The 14,642-nt window shown below is 45.3% G+C and overlaps 1 protein-coding gene across 1 annotated transcript in view; it reads left to right on the top strand.

Annotated features, from left to right (window-relative positions):
• Window positions 1-7,064, top strand: part of LOC116503403 (major histocompatibility complex class I-related gene protein-like) — a 15,494-nt gene extending 8,430 nt beyond the window's left edge. Inside the window, exons 6-9 of the mRNA XM_032209803.1 lie at window positions 578-667; window positions 1,840-1,875; window positions 5,768-5,799; window positions 6,761-7,064. Coding sequence (XP_032065694.1) covers window positions 578-667; window positions 1,840-1,875; window positions 5,768-5,799; window positions 6,761-6,766 — 164 coding nt within the window. The 3' untranslated portion in view covers window positions 6,767-7,064. The remainder of the gene's footprint in view (window positions 1-577; window positions 668-1,839; window positions 1,876-5,767; window positions 5,800-6,760) is intronic.
• The last annotated feature ends 7,578 nt before the right edge of the window (window positions 7,065-14,642 follow it).

Genomic DNA, 14,642 nt, shown 5'->3' with positions numbered 1-14,642 from the left:
CTGCCTGGTTGCTGGGTGGGCATGGCCATGATGGGCATGGCCTACTTCTGCACCATGGGGGGAGTGTTTTCACCCTCCCCAGGCTCCGGAGGCTTCCCACGAGCCTCCAGGAGAGGAAAATGGCCACCTCTGTGCTCCGGAGGCTGGAAACAGGCCCATTTTTGGACTTCCAGAACTTCTGGTAGATTCATCTTTTGCCCTCCCCAGGCTCTGGTGGCTTTTCTTGGGCCTCTGAGAGGGCAAAAACAGCCTCCCTGGTGCTTCTGGAACTTCTGGGAGGCCCATTTTTTGCCCTCCCAGACCCTCCACACGGGCCCTGCACTTACCTAGCATGGTGGACAGGCCGTGTGGAGACTCCTGGGAGGGGAGGGGAGGGGTGGGCAGGGCTAGCCAGTCCTTGTAACTACCGGTTCGGCGAACCAAATATAAAATTAACACCCAGTTCACCCTGTCTAAACCAACTGAATCCCACCCCTGATTGGCTGCCCTCTCACCAAGGCCAGGAAATAAAATGGAAGAGAAACCCACTAGAGAAACCCGGAGCTCCCCTAGTCATTTCTTCTTTTCTCCAACACAGCTTTCGTATCCAACTTTGGACTCATTGCTGGACTCATAGGGGTTGTGGTAGCCGCAGTCCTCATTGCTGCTGGAGTGACTATATGCATCAGTAAGTAATTAGTGGGTGGGCCCAGGGTGTGTCATTCACAAAATGGAGGTACTGCCAATCTCCACAGCTCCAAATAGAATAGAATTTTTTACTGGCCAAGTGTGATTGGTGTCAGGTGCTCCTTCGTTTAATAATCAGGAAAGAAACCACTCAACTCCATGCTTAGAATTAAGTGTACTTTTACTAATTACAAACGATGAGTAGCAAAGCAAAGCTGAGTCTGAGTAAAAAGGCTTGGCACCCCATTTCATAGTTTAATAATAATTCACCCAACCGTCAGGTGGGAGATGTCTTCAAAAAGCATCATCAGGGTGGAATGCTGGACAGTTGGCCTTGGCGGGAAACTCCCTTCTTCCACATGCACAGATAGATGGTCAGGACAGCCCCTAATAACAATCCTCCAGTACATAACGATTCCCCTCCCAAATACCATGCCCCCCTCCCCGTTTCAATGGCAGCCGAAAAGCAGCAGCGAAGCAGAGGCTGACAATTGGACACACAAGGAATTTGTCTTTGGTGCAGATGTTCTCAGTGTACATAAAAAGACAAGATACATTCTTCAAGAATCATAAGGTACAACGCTTAATGACAGCCAAGCCTGCTGTAGTAATCTGAGATCCGAGTCTAGCCGAAAGTATTCATGGAATGCGTTCCTCCCTTTTCCTCAGCATGGCCACTTGATAACAGTTGAAAATGCTTTATGAGTTGACAGCCGCACAATCCTCCCATGAGCCAGGCATCTGTGCAGCACATCCAGATCGCTTGTCTTCCCTCCCGCCTCTGCAATCTGTGTTGTGGCAAGGGGCTGGCAGGCCACGCCCATCCCCTTGGCATATTTTCAGGGTAGGGCTTATATTAGGCCCACCCCGAAAGGGCTAGGGCTTGTTTTTGGGCTGGGTCTTTTTGGGGGGGAAACAGAGTAATCACCATTGATCCTGGTTATCTCCTTTGGACTTGCCAAGGTCAGTTGATGGCATGTTTGCATCCGCTGCGTTTGGAAGCCGTTCCTTCTTCCAGGAGGGTTTTCCAACTTGGCGGTAGAGTCTACAGCTTTCTGCTGCTCCTTTTGAAGAAGGAGCACTGAAGCTCTGAAGTTCTACCAAAGGCTGAGGGGAAACTGAGGGATCTCGAACCAGGTACGTCCTCTCTGACTTCTTGATTCTGTCTTGCAGAAAAACGTGGCAGAAATGCATACAGAACAGCATCAGGTGAGCAACCCCCAGAGGTAATTTTTGGTACTGTCTTTTGGGGGGGATGAGTGGACAATCCAGATTAGCCCAAATGAAGCTGCGGAAGATTCATAGCTTCCCTGAGATGAGAAATAAGGGCTCCTGCCGAGTATAAGTTTATATGTACAGTATTCAAGTAGTCCTTGACTTATGGCCACAATTGAGGCTCACATTTCTGTCGCTAAGTGAGACATTTGTTAAGTGAGCATTGTCCCATTTTCACTTTTCTTGACACAGGTGTTTAAGTGAATCACTGCAGGGGTTGAATTAGCGACATGGTTGTTAATTGAATCTGGCCTCCCCATGAACTTTGCTTGTCAGAAGTTACAAAAGGGGGGATCATGTGACCTGGGACCAGTGGTGGGTTTCAAATTTTTTGGAACCTCCTCTGTAGGTGTGGTCTGCTTTATGGGAGTGGCTTGCCAGCCATGTGACTGGGTGGGCATGGCCAACTTGTAAAATGTGGTGAAACTGACTTAATAATGCTCTTGCTTAGCAACCAAAATGTTGGCTCAGGAACTCTGGCATTTGAAGCACGCAAGTCTTAAAGCTGTCAAGTTACAAGACCCTTGCACCCCTAACCCTTTAGAGAAAAAACCGCAGGGGTGTCCAAATTTGACAGCTTTAAGACTTGTGGACTTCAACTCCCAGAATTCCTCCTCCAGGCATTTTGGCTCAGGAACTCTGGCATTTGAAGCACGCAAGTCTTAAAGCTATCAAGTTACAAGATCCTTGCACCCCTTACCCTTTAGGAAAAAACTCCTAGGGGTGTTCAAACTTGACAACTTTAAGACTTGTGGACTTCAACTCCCAGAATTCCTCCTTTCGCTCTTCATCTTGATGTTGTGCGGACAGGCGGGGGGAGGGAGCTGGAACCAGTTCTAAACGGTGCTGTAGATTTGTGGAACCTCTTCTATAGAAGAGCTTAGAACTGGCAGGAACCCACCCTTGCCTGGGACATTGCAACCGTCGTAACTACGAGTCAGTTGCCAAGCGTCTGAATTTTGATCACGTGGCCCTACGGATGCTGCAATGGTTGTAAGGGTGGAAAACAGACATAAGTCACTTTTTTCCGGTGCCGTTGTAACTTTGAGCAGTCACTAAATGAACCGTTGTAATTCAAGGACTGCCTGTATATATATTTATAGATTTATTAATTGAAATTTCTAAACTGTCCCATGGTTAATTAAAACACATTTTAAAAAAATTGAAACATATACATGCTGCGCCAAAGTCGGGCCCCATTGCTCAACCACAATGTGATTGACTGTTTTCCCCTGAGGCTGAAGAGCCAACACTCTAAAGATAGAACAGTGACACTGAATGAAACTAATTGTCAACTGTGCATAATAATCCCCCTGAAACCTTCCATAAGGGCTTCTTCAGGGAAAGGGGAAAGAAGGGGCCCTGGGGCAGGATGACTCAAAATGAGAGCCCTGGTGCATGTTAATAGGAATAGGAGTAGGAGTAAGAATAGGAATAGAGTAGAACAGAACAGAACAGACACAATGGAATCTAACACATATAAGAAGAGAAGAAAATAGAAGAGAATAGAACAGATGCAATGGAATATAACATATATAAGAAGAGAAGAGAAGAGAATAGACACAATGGAATATAACATATATAAGAAGAGAATAGAATAGAATAGAACAGACACAATGGAATATAAAATAGAACAGAACAGAACAGACACCATGAAATATAAAATATATAAGAATAGAAAAAAATAGGCTAGAATAGAACAGAATAGAACAGAGCAAACACAATGGAATATAAAATATATAAGAATAGAATATCGAATATTGAATATCAAATATAGAACAGAACAGAATATCGAATATTGAATATCAAATATAGAACAGAATAGGAGTTGGAAGGGACCTTGTAGGTTATCTAGTTCAACCCCCCCCCTCACCCAAGCAAGAGACCCTACACCATTTCTGAGAGATGGCAGTCCAGTCTCTTCTTGAAAGCTTCCAGTGATGAAGCTCCCACAACTTCTAAAGGCAACTTCTGTTCCATTGGTTGATTGTTCTGTCAGAAAAGTTCTCCTTATTTCCAGGTTGAATCTCTCCTTGTTCAGTTTCCATCCATTATTCCTTGTCTGGCCTTCAGGCGCTTTGGAAAATACCTTGACTCCCTCGTCTCTGTGGCAGCCCCTCAAATATTGGAAGTGCTATCATGTCTCCCTTGGTCCTACTCATCAGTAGACTAGACATTCCCAGTCCTTGCAACCGTTCTGCATGTGTTTTAGCCTCCAGTCCCCTAATCATCCTGATTGCTCTTCTATGCACTCTTTCTAAAGTCTCAACATCTTTTTTGTAGTGTGACGACCAAAACTGGATGCAGTACTCTAGGTGTGGTCTTACTAAGGCTTTATAGAGTGACATTGGTACTTCATGTGATTCCCTGTATATGGCATTTTGATAGGCAATGATAGTGGCCATCAGTTTTGTCTTCCTACTGTATAAAATATAGTCTAGGACCGGACCAGGATTCTCCCTAATCAGTGTGGGTTGAAAAGAAAAAAGGGAAAGGGGCGCGTAAAGGTTCAAAACACTGGAGCAAACGCTTCAGAGGCAACAGTTTTCACGGGGAATTAGAACAGAGCCCTGGAGTTTCGCTGCCCACCCGGTCAGACCTCGCTTTCTGCACGTGCCGCGTGATCGGCTAATTTGCTACTGCCCGGCTCCCCGGTTAGATTTTTCCTGGGAGGGGGAAGCTCCTTGACCTCCATCTCTTTTTCTCCCTCCTCACTTCTCGGGGCTCCACCAATGGGGGAGCAAAGCCCAGCGCCAGGCTTTGGGCTAACACAGGGGTCTGCAAAGTTGGCTGTTTTAAGACTGGTGGACTTCAACTCTCAAGATTCTGGAAGATCCCTGGGCTAACATGATTGATGCCCTCGGAGTCGGAAAGAGGCGAGAGAGCCCGGTCACATGACATCAACTTTGTGACCACATTGCTGAGTAATAAAAATTCCAGTCCCACGTTGTAATGAAGGAGTACCTATATTTGATAACTCATTGGGATTTTCAAAGTCATTGAGAATATTTTTGCTTTTAATCTAATTAAACTTCCTATCTGTCAGTTTAAAATAGTGACTTCCATAGTTAAATCATTTGGAGCAAACTAAAATCACTACTTTATAAACAAAAGGAAGGTGTTTTTTTCTCTTATTTGTTATGGTAGAGCCATTTTAACAAATTATTTATATTTGCAAGTGGTATGGAGTTTAGAAATTTTTTAGAATTAAAACCTTAACTACAATATAAGTACTTTAAAGTCATCCACGCAGTTCACTGGGTTATAGGAGTAAGATTTTTAAAAAGTGGCTAAAATATTTTTCACTTCCATTTTTTAGAGTTTTGGATAATGCAATTTCCTATTCTGTTTAACTATTATTAGAATGTACTTTTTCCAATAGCAAGCAATAATGTGCTCGGAATGGTTGTTAAAGAAAGACAGGGAAACTTTAAGATGAGACAGACTTTCAGTGAATAACAGTGTACATTACCATAAACACTATACAAGTATTTTAATATTTTAATAATATTATAAGTGATACTGATATATAACACTTTTAATTAAACGTGTATCTTGAATAAATATAACTTTGACTTTCATATAACACTGATTTCGTTGTTGTCTTGGGTGACATCTGTGAAAAAAATTCAGGTGCTCAGGCATGAAATGTGCCACTCAAATACTATTCTTTTCCGCCCACACTGAAAAAAATTAGAGGGAACATTGGTGGGAGATGCCCAGACTTTTGCATTTCTTGTGTGTGTGATCCCTTTGATATATTGTCTGGCTAAAGAGGACGTTCCACTGTGCCCCGAATTTTGACTTTTTCATCTCTCTGTTACAGCCACTATCCAGAATTTTGAAATTCCTCCAATGGTAAGTAAAGACACTCAAGGCTGTAAGATCACACATTTTTCATCAGCGGGGAAAAATAAAATTTCCAGCTCTGCGACAAAATGTCATTTCCTTTCCTTTCCTTCTCCTCCCTTCCCTTCCCTTCCCTTCCCTTCCCCTTCCTTCCTCCCTCCCTCCCTTGAGCAGTAGTGGCACAGTAGTTAGATTGCAGTACCGCAGACTACTTCTGCTGACTGTCAGATGCCTGCAGTTTGGCAGTTCGATTCTCACCAGGATCAAGGTTGACTCAGCCTTCCATCCTTCTGAGGTCGGTAAAATGAGGACCCAGATTGTTGGGGGCAAGAGACTGATGTCAGGTTTCCAAGTAACACCCGTAACGAAAGAAGACTCCAAGGCTTGAGGTTCCTCAAAGTCTCATTTTATTAGAGATGTCATATTGGCACATCTGGGAGAACCCGAATCTGAAAGCTTCCAAGTTTTCCCCACCCAAAAGAAAGTTCAAGCCCCTGTCCAGTACCCACCTGTCCATCACATGATCCAATCAGGCGCCATCCAAAATTGGAGATGCCTCACCACAGCTGCAGGGCCAGATGACCTTGACTTTCTGAGAAAGAATGTTATTATGGCTACATATCACCCACATTCTTCATAATCCCCCCTCCCATTTTCCTACAGTAGAAAATGTGGCAGGCCTGAAGTCCAAAGATGGCTTCCAGGTCTGACAGCTGACTCTGTAAACTGCTTAGAGAGGGCTGAAAAGCACTGTGAAGCGGTATATAAATCTAAGTGCTAGTGCTATACCTTCCTTCCTTCCTTCCTTCCTTCCTTCCTTCCCAATTCATTCATTCATTCATTCATCAAATGTCTATAATCAACCATCTCATAGAAAGCAACTCTGCATGGCACAGAATGACCATGCTTTAGTATTCCCCCCATCCCATTATTTATTGTTTTAATCATTTTTTCTTTCTTTCTTTCACAGAACTGAAGCGCATGCAGTTTAGAATGGTCTTCAATTAAAGCAGTCTATATGCTTAGGCAAAAGATTAACCAAATGACCCTAGCAGTTTACTACTCCGTTTGCTACAACTACTGTTTTGATTATTGAAGTTCACATACCGTATTTTTTGGAGTATAAGATGCAACTTTTTCCTTCCCAAAAAGAGGATGAAAATCTGGGTGCATCTTATACACCGAATACAGCCTTTTTGGCCCCCCGAAATACCGCCCCCTTCACAAAAATGGACGTGCAGAAAGTTTGGGAGGCTGCAAAGTGCTCCTGGGGATTGGGGAGGGCAATAATGAGTGAAAAAGGGGCCATTTTTTGTTCATTTTTGCCCTCTCCCAGGCCCTAGGACTTGACTTGACTTAAGTCTTTAGCGTCGGTACGGCATCGCCAGTCCCTTCGCTGTAGAGTCGCATGCATCCCAAATCAACGGGATCCATGATTCTAGGCTGAGTACTACTTGAGCTCGCCGGGCCCAAGAGTCGACAGAGCCCCTTCTGTTGGAAAACGGTGGGCACCTCGAGAAGGCAGGGGTTGTCTTGATAATGCTCATCTCCCCCCCCCCCCGGAGATCTTTGCAGGCCCTGTTTTTCACAAAAAATGAGGCACGCAGGGGGTTTGGGAGGTCTGCAGAGTGCAAAAACTTTTTTAAAAATTTACGTCTTCAAAATCTTAGTGCGTCTTATACTCTGGGGTTATACTTCAAAAAATATGGCACTTTTCTCTCTCACCTTCCTACCTTGTGAGGTCCATTTGGCGGGTCAAAACAGAGCAAAGGGGATCTCCACTGAGGACTTGCTGTGAATCACTGTGTAGCTGCCGAAGGATCTGGTGTGTAGCTTGAACTTCAAAATCAGAATCAGAATAAAGCTGGAAAGGACCTTGGAAGTCTTCTAGTCCAGCCCCCTGCTCAAGCAGGAGATCCTATACCATTTCAGCCAAGTAACTGCCCAGCCTCTTCTTTAAAACCTCCAGTGATGAACCCAAAGTGGCTTTTTCCAAGAGGCAACTGGACTTTCTGGTTTTTCTTTTGAAGACGTTTTGCTTCTCATCCAAGAAGCCTCTTCAGCTCTGACTGGATGGTGGGGAATGGAAGGATTTATACTCCTTGCAAGACAGCTGGTCATTTGCACTCTTTTTACAGTCATTGAGGCCACTTGGAGGCTTATCTGTGTCCTCAGGGTCACCTGAGTGGTGCAAATGGAGCCTTCTTGGAACTGTTGAAAGGATTGGAGATAGATGATCTCCTATCTCCTATCTCTCCCCCTCTGTTTGAGGAGCCCTAGGAACAAGCAAGAAAAAGGATTTTGCAGTGTGTGTGTGTGTGTGTGTGTGTGTGTGTATAAAAAGGTTACCCCGCACATGTGTGCTAGTCGTTTCTGGCTCTAGGGGGCGGTGCTCATCTCTGTTTCAAAGCTGAAGAGCCAGCACTGTCTGAAGACATCTCCGGGGTCATGTGGCCGACATGACTCAATGCTGAAAGTGCACAGAGCACAGTTACCTTCCCACCAAGCTGTGCTTTCGAACTGCTAGGTTGACAGAAGCTGGGACAAGTAATGGGAGCTCATTCCGTTACGTGGCCCTACGGATTTGAACTGCCGATCTTCTGCTCGACAATACAATACAATACAATAATACAATACAATAGCAGAGTTGGAAGGGACCTTGGAGGTCTTCTAGTCCAACCCCCTGCCTAGGCAGGAAACCCTATACCATTTCAGACAGATGGCTATCCAACATCTTCTTAAAGACTTCCAGTGTTGGGGGATTCACAACTTCTGGAGGCAAGCTGTTCCACTATTAATTGTTCTAAGAAATTTCTCCTCAGTTCTAAGTTGCTTCTCTCCTTGATTAGTTTCCACCCATTGCTTCTTGTTCTGCCCTCAGGTGCCTTGGAGAATAGTTTGACTCCCTCTTCTTTGTGGCAACCCCTGAGATATTGGAACACTGCTATCATGTCTCCCCATGTCCTTCTTTTCATTAAACTAGACATACCCAATTCCTGCAATTGTTCTTCATGTGTCTCCACTGGACCACACAAGATTACTTTTTCTTGCTTGAAAGCTTGTGCTGACCAACTGGCCCCCATCTTCACCCGCGTCTTTAATAAATCACTAGAGATGTGCTATATTCCTTCTTGCTTCAAACGTTCTACTATCATCCCTGTGCTGAAGAAATCCTTCATCAAGGAACTAAATGACTTCAAACTGGTTGCTCTAACATCTGCAGTTAGGAAAACCTTTGAAAGGCTAGTGGTGGCCCACTTGAAAACCTTCACAGACCCACTGCTAGACCCCTTGCCATTTGCCTACCTAGTAAATAGGTGGGCAGATGATGCTATTAATACGGCTCTGCACTACATTCTACAACATCTTGAATCTCCAAAGACCTACGCAAGGGTCCTCTTTATAGACTTCAGCTCAGCATTCGATCCCATCATTCCAGATATTCTTCTAACTAAACTAGATCAGCCAGCTCTGCCTGACCACACTCATAAGTGGATCATAAGCTTCCTAACAGACAGGAAGCAGCAGGTGGTGGAGCTAGGCAGAATCACATCAGGCACCTGTACAATTAGCACAGGGGCCCCTGGCCAGGTTCTGAGAGCTGCAGATAGAAGTAGCACAGGGAGTGTGAGGGGAGCCTGGAGAAAGAGGAGGGAGAAGAGCAGAATTGAGAAGTCAGCCCTGCCACCCCACCCCCTTCAACAGTTTATTGTCCAAAACAGCCTCTCCCCAACAAGTTCTCTAAAGTGGAACAAATTAGTTTCCCCTTTTCACTTCTGCTTGGGAAGATTAATGCGTATAAATTGAAGGAAAGAACCCCTGGCAGCCCTTGGATGACCCTGGGAACATCTGGGCAGAGTCACATCTGTTAAGTTGCTCCTGCCACTTCTCGGGGATCTTGGGATTCCCAGGTAGCAGCTCCTGGTCCAGATCTTGATGGGGACCCCAGACCTCACTTGGGAATGATCAAGGAGGTCTTATTTACATAGACATTAACAAGCGAGCTGAGGACCTTTCCAAGCAAGGGCAAAGAACTGGAGAGCAAGGATTTTGCCCACTGGCCAGGCAGGAGGGGGGAGGACAAGGAGAAAGACAGCAGGGCTGAAGTCTGAAACTTCTCTTTTCATTTTCTATTCTCCCATAAATTTGATTTAATTTGATTTGATTTGATAAATTTATAGGCCGCCCAATCCCGAAGGACTCCGGGCGGCTTACAGAAAATACATTTTAAAAAGTGAAGAGTTAAAAACAAACGGAGGAAAACAGGTTGAAAGAAAGCACTTCATGCACCCAGTCTAATCGGGGCTGGATACCAAATACCAACAGGAGCTGATTACAAATCAGGCACTGAAGTTGTTAAACCAGGCTCGCCTGAGGAGGGAAGATTATTGGGGAAAGGAAGTTAAAATAACAGTGGGAAGGGACTTTGGAGGTCTTCTAGTCCAACCCCTGCATAGGCAGGAAACCCTACACCACTTCAGACAAATGCCCATCCAACATCTTCTTAAAAACGCCCGGGTGTCTGATCAGATGGCAGAGTAGTAGAAGAAGCCTTTTTACTGGCTGCCTTCTTAGGAATTCTCTCTAAGGCTTTGTCCTTCTGTTTCTCATAGCCTGAACTGGGCTTGGAAGATTTCTTTGAATTTTTTTTTCTCTTTAACTGAGGCTTGTGCTGTCTTTTTGCTGGCCCTGGCTGCTTCCCTGCCATCAGAAGTAGAGGGCTGGGGGGAAGGAATGAGGCACTGAGGTTGCTTCAGGTGTGTTGGATACTTGAGCCTCCGCAGGAAATTCAGGAGCCGATACGGAGATTTCTGCACTAAGCGCAGCCTCCATGTCACCAACTGACAGCAACTGACAGGCGTTCAAAATGGCGTTTCCCGCCTTTTCTAAACTGTCACGAAGCGCGCGCTAAACAGTAAGGTAAAATTCGCCCTGAGGCTCAGTCACACTAGCGGCTTTTTTGCACTTTTATTTTTACTCACAAAAACTCCCTCTGGTTCGCTCCACGGCACCATTTTGTACTTATATAGCCACAGGCTGCCTCTCAACTGCTTGACAGGATTTGCGGAGCGTGTTCCCAGCAGGGAGCCAAATAGCTTCTTTGTTTGAAGATAAGCGTTTTAAACAGGGAAAGCGAAGCTGACAGCCAGCGGGCTGTTACAAAGTGCGGGAAGCTGATTAACGCCGTTTGAGTCGCTTCTGCCCGAGCGACAGTCCATCTACCCTGACAGGGTTTTGAGGCTCAGACCCCTCCAAATCCACTGTCCCACGAGGGGCTTTGACTCTGGGGTCACTTTCTGACACTCCCGATTATCTCACAAACGCCTTAATTGAGCCTCCAACTCTTTTCTATCCACATCCAACGTTGTTTAAAGACCGGAGAAAGCGATGAGGCAGCCGCCCTCATCGAGGGCTAAAGCTGGTCTACCTAGCAGGGGTGTGGTTAAACAACGATATCAGACCCTCGAGATGAGCGGATGAAGGTTAACCCAGTCTGGATGCTGCCTCCGCCACTAGGGAGAACAATGGATCCAAGTCTGGTCACCCCAATATAACAAAGATGTTGAGACTCTGGAAAGAGTGCAGAGAAGAGCCAAACCTTCCATACTCTTCAGGGTCCCTCCTGGAAGTAGCAGGAGAGGGGAGGGGAAGGGAGAGGAAAGGAGAGGGGAGGGGATGTCTCCCAGTCCGAAGGAGCGAGTGTGACTTTAGGGCAAGAAAAGAAAGCATAAACTGAACTGAAAAGGGAAGCAGTAAAGGAAAGGAGAGGGGAGGGAAGAACAGAAGCAACTGGGAAGGGGAGGGAAAGAAAGGGAGGGGAAAGGATAGGGGAGGGGAATGGGAGCTGTAAAGGGAAAGGGAAAAGGAGAGGGGAGGGGGTGTTGAAAAGGCTCTATGCAACCTAAAGCCATCTCTCTCTATTGATGGATTATGTGCCAACTTCTTGAAAAAGCTTTGCATTGCCTTATCAGGACCCCTAAGCACAAGCTATGAGGTATCTTTCAGAGCCAACTCCTTGCCCGACCTACGATCATTAGCCACGATCCAACCTATCTCCAAAAAGGGAGACCCCAGCCTAGTAGAAAATCACAGCCCAATCTCACGGTGTTGCGTCACCTGCAAAGTCATGGAATCAATTATAAACCAATCCATTACCCTCCACTTTGAGACAAACAACCTAATCTCTAATAAGCAGTTTGGTTTCAGAAAAAAATCATCCTATAATCTGCAACTCCTACACTGCAAATACATTTGGACTACTCAACTCAACCAGGGTAAAGCAATAGATGCAATTTACATAGACTTCTGCAAAGCCTTTGATTCAGTGGTACATGATAAACTACTTGTCAGCCTCTGTTTTGCTTGCTACGCTTGTTTGCTATCGGCTGCCATAGGAACGGGGGTGGGGTGGTGGGGTGCATAGTATTGGGGAAGGGAATTATATTGTACTGGAGGAGTCTTGTTCTCATCATCTTCTGCACATGTTGGTGGCTGATGTTTGGACTTGGTCAAGGCCAACCATTTCGCATACCAACTTGAGAGCCAAGGTGGCGCAGTGGTTAAATGCAGCACTGCAGGCTACTGCTAGATCAGCAGGTCAGCGGTTCAAATCTCACCGGCTCAGGGTTGACTCAGCCTTCCATCCTTCCGAGGTGGGTAAAATGAGGACCCAGATTGTTGGGGGCAATATGCTGACTCTCTGTAAACCGCTTAGAGAGGCCTGAAAGGCCTATGAAGCGGTATATAAGTCTACTGCTATTGCTATTGCTATTGCTATTGATGAGGCTGTTTGAAGATGCGCCCCACATGACACCTTAGGGAGTTGCAGATTGGACAATGGGTTGGGGAATTGGGGGGAGGGTGCTGGGTAAACATTTGATGTGTATATGTTCCTGCCTTTCTGGCTCAGATCTTGCTTTCCGTTTGCTGTTTTCACTTCATATCTAGTAAAAATGCTTTATCTTTATTAACATGGAGTTGATGTTTTCCTTTCTTGGATATTGAAGGAGGCATGCCTGACACTACTGTTAAAACTAAACTCTTATGGCATTTCCAGATCCCTGTACAAGGGTATAGCTGCGTTCCTGTCAAACTGGCAACAATTAGTCAAAAGAGGGCGTGCCCTATCAAATCCTGTACCAGTTAACAGCGGTTTCCCCCAAGGCAGTGTTTGAGGACCCACACTCTTGCTGCTCTACATAAATGACCTTTACTGATGACGTAAAACTATTTAACACCACCGACAATTCTGCTGCCCTATAAAATGAACTTGACTATGTGTCAGAATGGTCAAACAAATGGCAACTCCAAATCTCAACCAACAAATGCTCTGTCTTAAACATTGGCAATAAAAGTAAGAACATCAAATACAAGCTGGACTGACATGACCTTGTAGATGACCCTCACTCTGTCAAAGACCTAGGAGTACTCATCTCAAAAGATCTAAGCCCCAGAGCTCACTGTAACAGCATTACCAAAATGATATTAAGATTTTTTTAACCTAATTTTGAAAAGCTTCTTCTCCGGTAACATTGTACCGCTAACTAGGGCATACAAAACCTTTGCCAGACCAATTCTTGAATACAGCTCATCTGCCTGAATTCCACACTGTGTATCAGACATTAATACGATTGAGCGAGTCCAGAGGTATTTCACAAGAAGCGTCCTCCACTCCTCTGCTCACAATAGAATCCCTTATGCCACCAGGCTCAAAATTTTGGGCTTGAACGATGCCAACTACGGTCTGACCTAAGTGTAGTACACAAAATTGTCTGCTACAATGTCCTACCTGTCAATGACTACTTCAGCTTCAACTGCAATAATACACACACAAACAATAGATACAAACTCAAGGTAAACCGCTCCAAATAGGACTTCAGCAACAGAGTGGTCAATGCCTGGAATGCTCTACCTGACTCCATTGTTACATCCTCAAACCTCCTGCTTATAAATCCCACAGGGAGGTTTGGGGATGAGGGATCCCTGCCAATTGTGCATGAAATCACCAGAAGCTTCTCACCAGGCAAAGAACCAGCTACACGACTGGGGCATTTGAGCCTAAGGGTGTCATGTGAATAGAGCCCAACAGATGCCTAATCTGGGTCATTCTGGCATCTTAGCTGAAAGATAAACTGGCTCTAGGGTGATGCCGAGGTTATTCAGCCATTGCTATGGCCCTTGGGAGCAAAGTTTCCATCTTTGGAGAAGGAGGGTCACAATCTTTTGGGGGACTGTGAAAGCTATGGGAGGGGAGCCTCCTTTCCATCTCCCAGAGAGAGGGTCCCTTCTGGGGGCTTTGGGGAGCGACAGGCCCAAAGAGTGAAGAGCTATTCTTTTAGTCTCTATGAAATTCATTCTCCAAGCCATCCCTGGAGCTAAGTCTGCAGTCCTCTCTCCAGTCTTCTTCTGGTATTTTGTGTCCAGGTGATGGAGCTCCTCCTCAGAGAACTTCTCTCCCCCCTGAAGATGCAGAAGCCTCCCCTGTTTTTTTTTAAAATTCTATAGGGCACAAAGGACCTTCCTGTTCCCCCAAGCACTGGGTAAGTCAGAGTGGAAGGATGTGTGATCTCTTTTTTATTCCATTTTATTCTTTTTTGGTTTTATTATGTTTCCCTGAAGCGTACATATTGCTGTTTGTTCGGTGTAAACTGCCCACAATTTCGTTTCAAGGGTGGGATAACTTTCCAAAGGTTTTCAACCAAAGATAAAAATAAGGTAAGACTAAAATTTCCAGCGAGACTTTTTAATTGAGGGAGGGGCTTAGACTCTTCTCTCCATTGAAACCCGCCCCTTCCCACTGGAGGACTGGGTGAAATCCTGGCTAGGAATCATTTTGCCCAGATTTGGCTGCA

Source organism: Thamnophis elegans, chromosome 2 (genome assembly GCF_009769535.1).
Source record: "Thamnophis elegans isolate rThaEle1 chromosome 2, rThaEle1.pri, whole genome shotgun sequence".
Lineage (NCBI taxonomy): Eukaryota > Metazoa > Chordata > Lepidosauria > Squamata > Colubridae > Thamnophis > Thamnophis elegans.
This window is presented reverse-complemented; position numbering and strand designations above follow the sequence as displayed.